General features: G+C 36.8%; 1 protein-coding gene across 13 annotated transcripts in view; it reads right to left on the bottom strand.

Moving 5' to 3' along the window:
* The window catches only part of CACNA1D (calcium voltage-gated channel subunit alpha1 D), a 220,274-nt gene that overhangs the window by 159,424 nt on the left and 46,974 nt on the right, over positions 1-13,876 (bottom strand). For all 13 annotated transcript variants that reach the window (XM_071813160.1, XM_065845268.2, XM_071813153.1 and 10 more), the window contains exons 2-3: positions 12,685-13,003; positions 10,134-10,239 (exon numbers count right to left, since the gene is read on the bottom strand). In XM_071813160.1, the coding sequence (XP_071669261.1) occupies positions 10,134-10,239; positions 12,685-13,003 (425 nt within the window). The remainder of the gene's footprint in view (positions 1-10,133; positions 10,240-12,684; positions 13,004-13,876) is intronic.

The raw sequence follows: 13,876 nt of genomic DNA, 5'->3' as shown, positions 1-13,876 counted from the left end.
AAATTATTGAACAATAGAAGATAACCTGAAGTCAGAACTATTAAGTCTTCTTGGGATGAAGATAAGTGTATAATTACTTACATATAATTTTATGATGAATTACTTAAGCCACAAATCACTGGTACATGTTTTAAAAGATTCTGGATGAGTATTTGGGGGGAAAAAAAAAAAAGTAATAGCACCATAATAAATCCATCAGAGTAAAAACTGCACTAACAAAATGTCTGATAAACATAATGCAGCTTTGGGGTATTTGCTACTCAGCACCTTGGAAGGACTGCATTTTTCCGATTAGCTGAGTGGCATAAGATGTGATCTTGCTGGAGGCTGCTGCACTGCTGCAGCCACTGTCAGCCAACCCAGAAAAGTATAATTAAACTACTGAACCTTATTAATGAACACTTCTTATGTTTATGTTCTTACACTGTAAAGAGCTTCCCAGCCTTTATGCCATACAAATGCAACTGGCTCTGTACGCTACTTTGTGCCACCAGATCTTCTCCAAAATTTTACCAAAATGCAACCTAGTAACTTAGTAAAACGTATTTAATCTGTCAAGTGTGATAAAATTCAACATACCACCTGTTTTATATCATATGGTAAGAGGACAACTAAAAAAAACCACAGCTAAATGCATCTTTGGGCTGAACTACCTTCCTCCTAAAGATATCAAATATTAATTTCTTAGAAAATATGTGATAAAGTTGAAGATTCAATTCTGATCTTATGCAAGCAATGTTGAGCATCATCCCTTCTGCTATACTAAGGCGGATCACAGTCTGTATTACGTGATTTACCACAGTAGCAAGTAGCAAGATTCAGATCCTTAATAATGACATTATCAACATGTATAATTCTACAAGGTTTCAAAATTGTAAGCAGCTCTCTACCCACATGAAAAGCAACCACAATGAAAGCCATCATGCACTAGCAACAGAGCTAGACTGCTCAAACTTTCAGCCATGCAACTAAACTGAATGTATTGGCATGATTCCTTTCAATATTAAATAACAGTAAAAACATATTTGTTCATAATTATATGAATAAATCCATGCAAATCAATCTGTTTATAATTTCAAAGTCTTATATTACAATCAATCACTACAGTATTATTCTAGAATATTCCCCACTAACAGTGAACAGGTAAATTATGTACCCTGGTCAGCTGTGTTGATTTCATTCCAAGTGTTATTTTCATAGTTAAATTTTAAACACAAATCTCCAATAATTTAAAGTTTGCTTTCAAATGCTAAAGTCAAGCACCTAGGTTTCTGAGAAGAATCACACTGTTTAGTCAAGACATTCTACAAGAATGGAGTTCCAAAAGCACTTTCCTTCATAAAAATGACTATGAAAAAGCATGGACAATAGTAAGCCGATAATCAATGCTACCAAGTGAATTTGATACAAGCAGGAACTAAGGGCATGCCCTCAATCTCCTCTGAAGGGGAAGGGGGGATATTATTGTATTTACAATTCAATAAATGAAAGTTTTATTGAAGAAGATTACACAATAACAACAACAACGTAACATTGAAAAGCAAACCCATTCTAATTTACATTCTCCCACTATCATCATATATTCATTTAACTTTTCTCCATGGCCCTGTCCTTCCAGATGGCCCAGCAAAAGAAAGGTTTTAGTGCATGACAGCAGGATAAACAAATTTGAATTTTTTCAAAAAGAACAGTAAAACAAATCACACAATTAACGATCACTGAAAACAGTTTGTCATTAAACCTCTACCAGATTAGAAAATACATTTTCATTGATCTTAACAGCTATATGAATCTTCTGAAGTACCCAGACACCAGCTTTTCGAAATCACCCAGAACTCTCACATTTCTGCTCAAATTAAGCACACAAGTCTTGACCAGCACTTTCAAAAGCGACAGAGCTTAACTCTGAGATATTTCAAGACAGAGGGCTCTCACACAGACTAAAACAAAACAAATAACAGTTCTCAATGAATAATAGACTTCTTATACAAAAGATCTTTTTAAAGGAAATTAAACACCCATATTCTGCATAACCTAGAGTTTTTAAACAGGTTTTATAAAGCAAATTCAAGTAATATCTATGGCAATCAGCTTTTGGTGTGGCACTGATACATGGCAACATGTAAAGATTCTCAATTTTATATATTCATTTTTCAAGTAAAAATTTCAGAAACAATTGTCCGGGTTCCCTTTAGCATAGCAGCTACTGTCAAAGAATAAAACCATAGATTAATATTTTGTTAAATTTACATGCTCGATATTGGAGGAAATTAGTAACTCACATGGTTTACATACACTCAGTAAACTGATTTTATAACCTAGGTTTGTTCATGGTTTTTTTCAGAGCATTTAAAAATCAGCTTTCACTCTACTACAATAGTTTCTAAGAAAAGTACAAACTCCTCCCACTCACCTTAGATGATCACTTTAGATTTTAATTGCAACAATTTTAACGTCAAATCTAACTACCTTCCTATGGACCAATTCCATTGATACAGTAACTAATAAGATTATTACATATATTTGGAAGTACACAGATTTACTTTTCTTGTGAAAAGCATATACACTTAGAAGTTTTGCAGGCATACCTTTATCAAACAATGAATAAGTGAAAAGAAGGGTGTGGAATCACTGCTCTTTCACAGCATAATTAAACCAGAAAAAAAAAAAAGCTTTCTACCAGTGCAGCAGTGGAAGGCTGGCTTTAGGTTACAACAGAAAAATAACTCTTCCTGGTGTACACTCTGTCTCCCATGGCAGTTTGCTAGTAAGGCACTACTAGCAGCTCTTTTTAAGGAGAGACAAGCCCTTAGTAGGAATTTCCCACTGGAACAAGCTTGCAACTTCGAACATGGAAAACACATTTCCTGTCAAACAGGAATAATTGAGTACATCTTCTTGTAAGGTCTTCTGGCCTGGAGAACTGAGAAGCTATGTCCTGCATTTAAAAAAAAGAAAAAAAAAAAAAAAAAAGGGACACTGCAAAAATAACTTCACTAACTGAAACCTGTAAAACTAAGTTGTGGACCTTCTTATCATAACCTTGCACTCCAAACAGCCATTTTTATCTGTGCTGAAGTAGTCAGATGCTAAGTTGTATTGGGGCACACAAAATAAAGAACAAGGACTAGCCTATATTCCCAAACCTCCACAAACTCAAGTGACCTTTCTACCAGTTAGAAATTGCCACTCATCTTGGTCATAAGTTTCTTCCAGGAAAGTCCCTTTCCCTATGCCACAGTGCAAAATCTGTTTCATCCACCACTAGAGATGGACTTGATACAGACAATTCTGTTTACCAAGAAAATTCAAGAGCTATGTTATGCTACTGATACAGGGCAGAGTAGACAGAATAGGCCTGGTAACTGGTTGCAGGACAGAGTGGGTATGAACCACTACCAACTCAGAATTTTCAAGTATTTTGCAGATATGTGCGTTATAGTACAATGGAAAAAAGTTTTCTAGATAAATGATCTGCACTGGTAAAAGTCAAAGCAATGCATACTACTGGAAGTTTATGGCTGCCAGTAATCTAAAAAAACCTGAAATATGAAGATAGAGCTGAGTACAGCATTATGGTATTTTTTAATAATCACCTTGCAGAAATGTCATCTATTAAAGATTACTTACTGATGCATACTGTCTCACCTAATAACCATCATACAACTTTACTATTAATTTTCAGAAGGATAACTCTGGCTGCTCCAGTAGTTAAACAGTTACTTTATGGTTTTTCTAATGTGTCAGGGTAATTGACATACATTAAAAATAGCAGGGAAAAAATGATCAAAACAGAGCATTTACATACACATATAGACATAAAAACAGAGGAGGAGGAAATTCAAGCCTCTTCATTTTTAAGCCTGTGTGAAAAGAAAGAGGACAGCTCCTAACATGCTAGGGGAGGAGTGCGTTTTTGTGGTGGGGAGTGTGTTTTTGTGGCGGGTTTTGATTGTTTGGGTGTTTCAGTTTAGGATTTTGATTGATTGATTTGTTTGTTCGGGGTTTTTTTCCAAGGTTAAACCTACTGACTTTCTCACAGGCCCTCCTGACTACTCATACACAGAACTACAAAAACCTTTCACTGACTTGAGTTGATACGCAACATTAAATTCCTGTGGTGTATCAGTTAAAATTAGATCAAATATTTTTGAATCTTTTTTCAAATTAAGCTTAGTGACATTTTCCCCTAAAAATCTAGTGCCAGAGTAGTAGCTAGGTGCTTGGCTAAATGCACACAGAACATTGTAATGACTCCATCATGTTCTCCCATATGCAAAATTAAGTATTTTCAGTAGAGTCCAAATTATCTTGCCTCTTTCCTGAAAAATTTACTTGGGTGACTTTTATGCCAGATAGCAGAGACATCAGGAGAGAGCATCAGCTAAGAACCCAAAGGTAGAAAAAGATTAGAAACATGGTATCAAAAAAAAAAAAAATTAGATGGGAAGATGTTTGAAGTGAGGGGAGACCCACCCAGGCCTCAAAGAACCCTGAACTGAAGAAGTAAACACAAGAAACACGGTAGATTAATGTAGAAGTCCTTCTAAAATAAATCATAGAACACTTTGCAATTAAGCAAAAGTCTTTAGAATTATTTTCTAAATGTGGTTAAAATAAATAACATGCTACAAAAATATTTTCAGATAAGCTACATATAGAGGATACTCTTCAATTGATGGATTAATTAGTCATGTGGCCTTAGAACTGAATGAGTCATAGGGCTGCTAATGAGATGAGAAGAGGAAGCCTGACCTCCAAGTCAAGAGTTCAACCAGTTCTTAAGAGCACTCTCCAGCTGTGCCCTAGATTGAAGGCACAGCTAACAGTCCAGGGACAACACTGGCTTTCCTGTTGCTGGAGTCACTGAAAGGTCCACCTAAAGCTACTTACAGAGGAAATCTCTGCCTGAGACACAGAACACAAACATAACCTTTCTGCAGCAGCATCCCCCACTATGGCTCTCCCAGTCCCAACTACCTGGGAGAAAGAAGAAAAGGTGTTCAAGACCATCACCTGACGTGGTCTGCAAGCACAAGCTGGAGCGACCTCCTTTTAATGCAGAGCCTCACTCTTTGAGAGGGTTCCCCACTGACAATGGTAGCCCGAAAGAAGGCTGAAAAATCCTACTATCAGCAGCATGGACTCTTTAATCATCATTAGGTTCCAGTCCTTGATGCATGAGGGTCAAGCCATTTACTGATGTGACTTTGCACTTGCCAATTTGCTCTAATTTATGCAAGTCTCCCAAAACGCACAGGCTGTCAGTCTCTCCTCAAATAAAACAGCGTCACCAGTGAAAACCTTCATGGTCTAGTCACAAGATATGTAATATACCTAAAGAAAACTCAACTCACTTCAGGGGTTCAGTTTTCATAGACTCTGTGTAAACAGATGCCTACTTATTGTTCACATTTACTTTTTCAAAAAGGAATGGAAAAAAAATAACCAAAATCCAGACTTGTGTTGTGCCAGTCTGCCTGCACACTGTGAAGAAGCCCAGTGCTAGCCAGACCAATGGGAAAGTCAGTAGGAGGCAAAGCACAGGAGAACACAATAAGGTACAGCAGGACGACATAAGAAAGAAAAATTGAGGAGAGTGAGATAGAGCAAAGTATGCTGCAGAAGAGGACAAACAGATGAGTAAACACAGGGGGAAGCCAGAGAGCAAGGAAAAAAAAAAACAAGAAAGAAACAAGTAGGAAGTTGAAGACAAAAGACATGAAGGGAAATAACATACCACAGATGGGGGAAAATGAAAAATATACAAACAGAAGAAAGATAGATATACACAGGAAACCTTCCTGCCAGAAAATACTTCTTATCAAGCTCAGACAAGAAATACTGCCAAAATTAGAGCTGAATCAAGCATGGTAAGTTCAGATCACCTGCAACTTCTGAAGGCAGATGAAAGAAACTACACTAAAATATGAAGTAGTGAGCTTATGAGCTTATTTAATCCCTGATTACACTGCCTTGTTCCACAGTAACAGAAAAATAATTTCTCTGGTTCAATAATAGTTTCACGCACCTAATTGTGGAAGAACTGGACCCACTTGTGAAAGAACAATAACTGATCAGGGACTAATTATTATGTAGAACTCAGGATCAAGTTCAATACCTGTTTTTAAAGTTCTATACAGTATAGAAAAGCATGGGAGAACTACTCTCTTTAAAGTATAGAAAAGAAGAACCCTTCCTCCTCCTGCTTCTTGCACACACCACAGACACAGATCAAGGTGTTTTAGACAAAAGATCAGAAAAATTTTCCCACAGAACACCAGACTGTAACACTTGGCAAGTGGTCACACACAATCCAGTCTGAATTTAAGTCTGCACTTCTGCTTTGTTTGAAATGCATTGGTTTTTAATCATCCACTACCAACACATTGTTCTTGAGAGAGAATAAGGATAACTATGAGTGCACTGCACAAGAAGACAGCTGTAGTGCACCTTCTGCTCTCAGAGAATGGCAAACAGGCAAAACAGCAATCTAAGCTTGTCTGCTCAGAAGATCAAAAACCCTAACAATGAAAGGGACTCCTATCCTGCAACAGTGATTACCATCTGCTTAATTTAGTCACTGATATCTGAAGAAACCTTGACTTGCTTCCCTAAGTAATCGTAAGTATCTGGTATCATAGCGTGCTGATGGCTCTGTCACAACAACTTCAATAATCACAACTTGCACATCAGTGAAGATGAGTGACCAACACAGAAACACACTGTTGTCCCATCCTCACACTTAGCTTGCACTGTCAGTTTTCTATACAGTCTACTGTTCCAAAAAGAAGGGTGTGGAACCTTCTCACATCTAAAGATATCTAAGATTAAAAATTGACTCATATTCAAGAATAACAAGAGAAGATAATAATAACAATAGTAACAATATTCAAAATACACCCTATTTTTTTAAGTGTAAATATGCATACATTTGATCTGTTATTTCACTAAACACACATCTACTTGTTTCTTAAAATGTTTGTTATACTTTTGATTAATTTGTGCTCAAATTTCTTTTGCCATTACTACTGCAACACATCACTGACTGTGTTGATCAGACACCACATGTTGAAAGATTCAGGAGAAAGTAAAAACAGTGCTCATTCTCAGCCCAGCCAGCAGTCAGGTGGCTGACACAGGGTCAGTGTTTCACTGGTTCAGTCACAGATGAAGACAGACTCAGAAATTTTATCTCAGGTCTCGTGGACATACCATCATACAGAAACTGTCTTCTACCATCCCATCCCAAAGAGAAATCAAAACCTGTTCTGCACATACACCCTTGGACTGATGTTGGCATTGCACACTTCCTGAAGTCATAAAGAAGGAACACTTTGCTCAGATTCTCATATATGCAAGCAGTCTTCTACTAGCCCAAGCAGAACTGGTGAAGTTTCTAGTTCCCACTTATCAGTATTCCACTGGTTTTTGCCCTCTTGTACCATTGCTTCCTCTTTCCATAGCTGACTACAAATTATGTATATTTTGTATTTGCCAAAAAAAAAAATACACATCTATAAATAATTTTTCAGTTTACAAACAAACAAAAAAATGAGTCAGTTCAGTTAGCTGATGGAAAGCAATTAATCCATTCAACTCAATGAAGCAACATTGATTTACTTCCCAAGAACCAAGCCATACATATAATAGCCACATGCAAACTAAAATTTCTAAAGCTGAACTTTCAAGGTTTACATAATAAGGACGTGAAGGCACTGGAACCAGACCATGCCCCTGCTCCTCACTCTGGGCCCTCCCGCCAAGGCACTAAATGATACAAATGCTGCAATCTGTACAGTGTCGATGGTGCCTGTGTCCAGAGAGGAAAGCGGGGACAAGAGGCCAAGAGGTGGATAGGACCAAACACCTGGGCTGGAAGGAGAGAGGAGATAATCTCATTTCCCTCAGCTTTTGAGCTTGGATCAAAGCCAGAGTGGGGTACAGTCTCCCAGCAAGATCAAACTGGCAGTGTGGGACTCAAGGAAGACAAACTTGTCTACATGCAGGGGACTAAAATCCTATCAGACTTGTAAGATTTAATATTGATTTTTAAGGTTTGGCCTGTTTTTTAGACCAGTATCACAATGGATCTGAACACTATTCAACAGAATAATCCCTGCTTCCACTGTAAGACAACTGATAGCCCTCTCTCTCAAATACAGCTCTGTACATACACCTCAAGCATCAGGAAATGCATGCTCAAGCAGGCTCCCGAGCAAGCCTGGAGATTTCTAACTCAGGTCATCTTTGATATTCCCTCACAATACTCTTGAATCCACACTGCAAGTTCAACCAAGTGGGTCCACACCAGGAAAAATGTCAGGGAAATAGCAGAGGAAGAGATGTGAACCCAGACCGCTGGTTAGCATATTTCATTATTCAGAACCTTGGTTGTAAGAAAAGCCAATGTTGCTCATTCCAGAACTACTTATTTAATTAGACCAGGTACACAGGATGTGTCTGTGTGTCCTCTTATTGGGCTTAAAGCTGTCCCAGTACCTAGAAGTATATTGTTAGGATAAATTCTGTTCTTTGAGCAAACTTAGTGGAATTACTTAACATCAGTATAAACAGGATTCAAATTTAAACAGGAATTTGAGAGAATTTAAATGGCCAAGTAAACTTTATATACATGTCATTGGGGGTCTTCAAGACCCTGTCAACTTAAAATGGATAAGGATCTCTTACCAAAAAAAAAAAATTTATTCAGACTAACCTGGCCACGTTCAACAAAAAGAAGGAAAAACCATCAGGGATGAAAAATGCGCATTTCTTTCTAAATACTTGTGCATTGTAGAATTACGTCAGAAATAATACACATTAGCCTAAACAAAACTAACACTAAAAATATTTATTTCAAAATTATTAGCCTCTGACACAAGTAATTGCTTCATGAAATTAGAAATGCTTTATGAAATTAGTTATTAGTGGATATCTTGGTGGATTGACAGCTATTGAGATTTGAGCCCTGAGCTTCTCAGGGGAAGAAAAACAAACAAACAAAAAAAGGGGGTGAGGGGGAGATAAAGACTGATCCTTGGCTACACAGCTGGATAAATCATTCCTTACATTGCCCTGAGTTATTCTGTCTTTTGCCAGCATTTTTTACTGTCCACATTTGCTTAATCTTGATGAACTTCAGAAACAAACAAACAAAAAAATATATAAAATGGGTCATATGCTCAGAATAATTTTTGGAAAATAAACAAGCTTGTACACCACAAATTACACAAACATGTTCATAAATAGAAGATCTCTCATAAACTTTAGTTTTCCAGGTAAATTAATTCAAAATAAAGACTTGGATACCAGTAAGTAGGTTATTTTGTGAACAAACCTCCCCTCCTCCTCAAAGTCACATGCAGATTTTGAGTTCACAGGACAACTGCACTCCACTATTTCAATATGGTGTTTAATAACAACGAAATTATGAAATGTAATTCAATATTACCCTTCAGTATGACAGCCTTTATAGGTTTTAATAAAAAAATAAATTTTCAGGATACATTTTCAAGCACAATGCTTGTATACTATTTTCAATAGAAGAAATACATCTTCACACACTACTTCATGCAGTACTACCCCTTTTTTGAAAAATCACATTGATGTTCCTATCACTTTAAAACGTACTAATGTAAAATTTCCCACCATGCTCTCATTAAAAACTAAAATATCTAGTAAAATACACAACTAAATAACACCACCAAAAATCATAAACAGACAAGTATACTGGACAGGCAGTAAAACTTCAGAAGGACTGAAGTGTCAGAAAAACAATAACAACTAGTAGATATACTTAATATAAGCAATAGAAATTAGAATTGAAGTTTTTATACCACACAAATATACATATAGATGCAGCGTAATATTAATGTACATTCCCCTCCAAAGAATGGCAGCTGAAAAATCTCATTTTTAACACATGACCTAAGGGAACACATTAAAAATGGGGGGGGAACCACAAGCAAAGCAATTCCACATACAAATTTTATTTTGAAGCATTACTATATACTAATTTGGGGTTTTTTACTAAAGTTATCTATACAAAATACAGGCTCAAATAATAGCAGTTAATCATGACCATCAAGTTAAAAGTATAGCAAGCAAATAAAAGACTGAAGAGTACTTACCAAATTATGATTAGTTGAATTAGAATCATCTTCTGGGAATGGGATGTAAACAGCTAAGGCCACACAATTGGCAAATATAGACAGTAGTATAAATATGTCAAATGGTCTGGAAAAATCTCGTTAAGGAATTCATGAATTATGAGTATCTATAAACTTTTAAGTCCAATTCTCCTTCCAGCATCAACGATTGTAAAAAAAAAAAAAAAAAACAACTTACTTTTAAGGCAATCTTTTGACTGATAACTGTGACAAACACTTCATCACCTTAAGTTGTACTGCTGTACCGTATTATTTTCCATCACAATGATCTTTCAACATCCTCTTCGTTTTAAAAAAGAGAAAATTATTACTCTTGCTGCCACAGAACACTTTAAATTCCAGAAATGAATATAATTATACACTCTTAAATCAATATGTGGGTCATCATGATGGGTAAGGAATGCTTATCAAGCTGTTCTGTCCTCATATGCTCACATAAGTCTCATTAATATTAACAGCAATTTGTTTGTCCAAAGGAGAAAAATTATTTGGGACCTAGTTCATAGCAGGATATGAGAAGGATTCCCAGCAAATCACAACTGTTCTCCTGTATGAGAGCTGGAAACCTGCACAAGGAACGCAGGAAAATTCTGAGCCCCTCTTCATGTCCCTGGCAGCTGAAGCCCCAAACAGTTTTGCTTTGACCAGGAGAGATGAAGTTTAGGTGAGCAGACGGGGCAACAGAACACCATTACTGGCTGAGCAGCCATGCACACTGAGAGGCTTTCACACCAACAACAGCATGAATTGCAGCTACACTTCCATAACATATCTGGACAACAGCAGTTGAAACCTGGAGATACCTTTTATCTTCCAGAAGGAAAAATATTTCTTAAAATTCATGCCTATAAAGTTCATCCTTCATTTTAACATTTAAATATTTTTAACCTTTTCATTTCCCGAAAGTATTTCATTATTTTCCTGTAACTACAGACATTAAGGTACTCAGACAAACCCATTCATGGAAGTTGGGAGAGGGAGTATTTTGGACTTTAACTATGATTTTTGACACCCTTTCCTCAAGTCAATGCAAAACTTCCTGATAAATGTCCATAAGAGTCCCATAAAAGGCTGAAGAAAGAGTACTGAATATACTCAAAAGCATATTTTTATCAGTTTATAATATTTTTCCTAAAAAAAAAAAAAAAAAGCTTGTACAAAGCCCATATGCCCCTTAAGACCTGTTAAATTTAGTTTGTTGGCTTATAAAAAGTTTGTCACCTCAGGGGCTGAGTTTACATTCACAAAGTGTATCAACATTAACAGCTGCTATGTTGTGTACAAAATAAAGTTACAACACACATTCTCCAAACTGAAAAGAGTAACCACACCAGCGAGAAACTGACAACCTTGTTTTAAGATGCAGTGCTACTGGGACAAGCTCTGCCCTGAGTTATTCCATTCTAGATCCATAGTAATTTCATTTAACTGACCTTACCAAGTAGAGGCCAATTTACTTAAATTAGTTGGACTTCTACCAGCTTAAATTAAAGAAAAATCTGTTTCACTATCTTTAATTTGCAGTTAAATTATGTTCAAATAATTAGAAAAATAAACCCCATAAATGAATAACAGTTCCTATTGCCAGGTTGGCTGTTCTGTTTAAAATAACAAAAATAGTTGTACTTCAGTAGTCTACTCTCTTGAACAGCTGTTTCTCATTACAGGGATGTTGCCATGGCTAACAGGCAAACATTTTTCTCTTTGTACCTCAACAAAACTATTTTCTATTTCAAGCCTTTTCTTGAGAATTAAATAATATAGCAAATCAACATGCTATCAGTTCTGCCAAAGAAACCCACATACTTGTAATTCACAATCACTGAACTAAAGACAAAGCAATCCTGCCCAGCATACAAGCCACCATGAATTCAGGCCATGTACATGCTGCCAAATATGTCTGGTAGTAGATATATGTTGTAAATATTCCAAAGATTAATATATTTCAGACACTTGTATGTATTTACAGTCCTTATCTTAACTAAAAATCTTCCCTTCTTTAGTAAAAACATTAAAAAAAAAAAAAAAAAAAAAAAGATTTCTACATCTGTCTCATTTCCCCTAATGGCAACACTCCAAATTGCAATATGGAAGACACAGATTTGACATCTTAGGTCATCTCCCAATTAACCCTGCTTGATGCATTCTTATCTCGTCAACCTTATTTGGAAGGGCAACAAATACACTATAGAGATTTGCTGGAATATAACTTCCAGAAATTCTGAATGTGTTCCCCCCATCTACCCTAAGAAAAAAGGAACAGCTGTGAGCTCTTTTAACTTTGAGTTTCTTCAGTAAAATTATATTCTATGTCATTATGACACAAATTAAGAGGCAATCTTTAACAGCAATTTAAGCAAAACTAACTACCACCAACATTAACGACAGTTACCAAGAGGTGCAGGTGAACTGAGGCTGTGATGCTCCCAGAGTTGCTGTAAAACAATCCCCTTGATACATTCAGAAAATGCAAGGAACAGGTGGTAAAAAAGGAAACTGTATCAAAGGATACTTCCATTCTACTAGACTAATGCAGGCTCTTCGTATTGGGTTGTTGAGGGATAAACAGAAAAGGGCACGGGGTGGCCGACTATTAGATGTATTACCCTGTTTTTTGCTCTTGGCATATTGCTGGCGTTTTCTTTGGGACAGAGATCCTACAGGCTGGGCTGTGGTGGTACTCATGTTTTGGGCAGCCTTTGCTTGTCTAGCAGCATCAATTGCAGCTTGCCAAGATAGAACAGTTTGCTTGGATGGTGCTGAACTGTTTGACTGAATAGCTGGTCCGTCACCAGGGAGAGGAATTCTGGTGCTACTTGCATAGTTCGCCTCTATGGGACAAAAGAAAAAAAAAGTATTTGGTTATAATGTTTTATGTTAAAATGTGTCACAATATTTTTGACAAATATTTTAAAGCCTCTTGGCAGTGGGATGCTTCCACTTCGTAGACTACAGAGCAAAAGTGTATGCACATGTATGTGACTGAACAACCGCAAAAAATGCTCAGTAACCAGTATGATAACTTCAAATTTAATGCATGCATCAAGACACAAACACTTCACATTTTGAATCTTCCACTTAACTGCATTTTCTCCTAACTGGATGGCAGCTTTCCTGTCACCATGTTTATCCAACAAAACATAGCTACGCCTCAAGATCAATTCTGCTGTAGAATTTTGTCGCTGTTTAACGTTCTTACACATTGTTCAATTAAGAATAGCCAACAAGGGTGGGGGAAGATAAATCCTGTAAGCAAGTTAAAGCTTGTCCTATTCTGCATTTTCAAAGAATTGTCTACTGATAAACATGTTTGTAAAGTACTGGTATCTTTCACCCTAGAAATTACAGCCGTGAAACCACTGTAAAGGGATGGGGTTCGGTTTTGCCTCTTCACAAGGGTTTAAAATATAAACTTCACCTTCCACATAATAACAAAGTCCCTTCTATCCAGATGACAGCAAAGGTGGCAAAACACCACCTCCCCGCAAGGATCTCTCCTCGCGAGCTCTTTGACTAGAGCAACAGAGTCTACTCCTACATGCACCTGTAGGAAGGAGAGACTCCTGAGCGAGATTCCAAACTTGAAGATGCCTGGGTGGGGGGGATTAAAACATATATATATATATATATATATATGGAGGAAAGGCACAATATACGTGCAGAGAATTCGGGCTGGCAGGCGGGATGACTGCGAAACGGATCTA

Source organism: Patagioenas fasciata, chromosome 10 (assembly GCF_037038585.1).
Source record: "Patagioenas fasciata isolate bPatFas1 chromosome 10, bPatFas1.hap1, whole genome shotgun sequence".
Lineage (NCBI taxonomy): Eukaryota > Metazoa > Chordata > Aves > Columbiformes > Columbidae > Patagioenas > Patagioenas fasciata.
The sequence above is the reverse complement of the archived record's forward strand: the minus strand, read 5'-3'. Positions and strand labels throughout refer to the sequence as shown.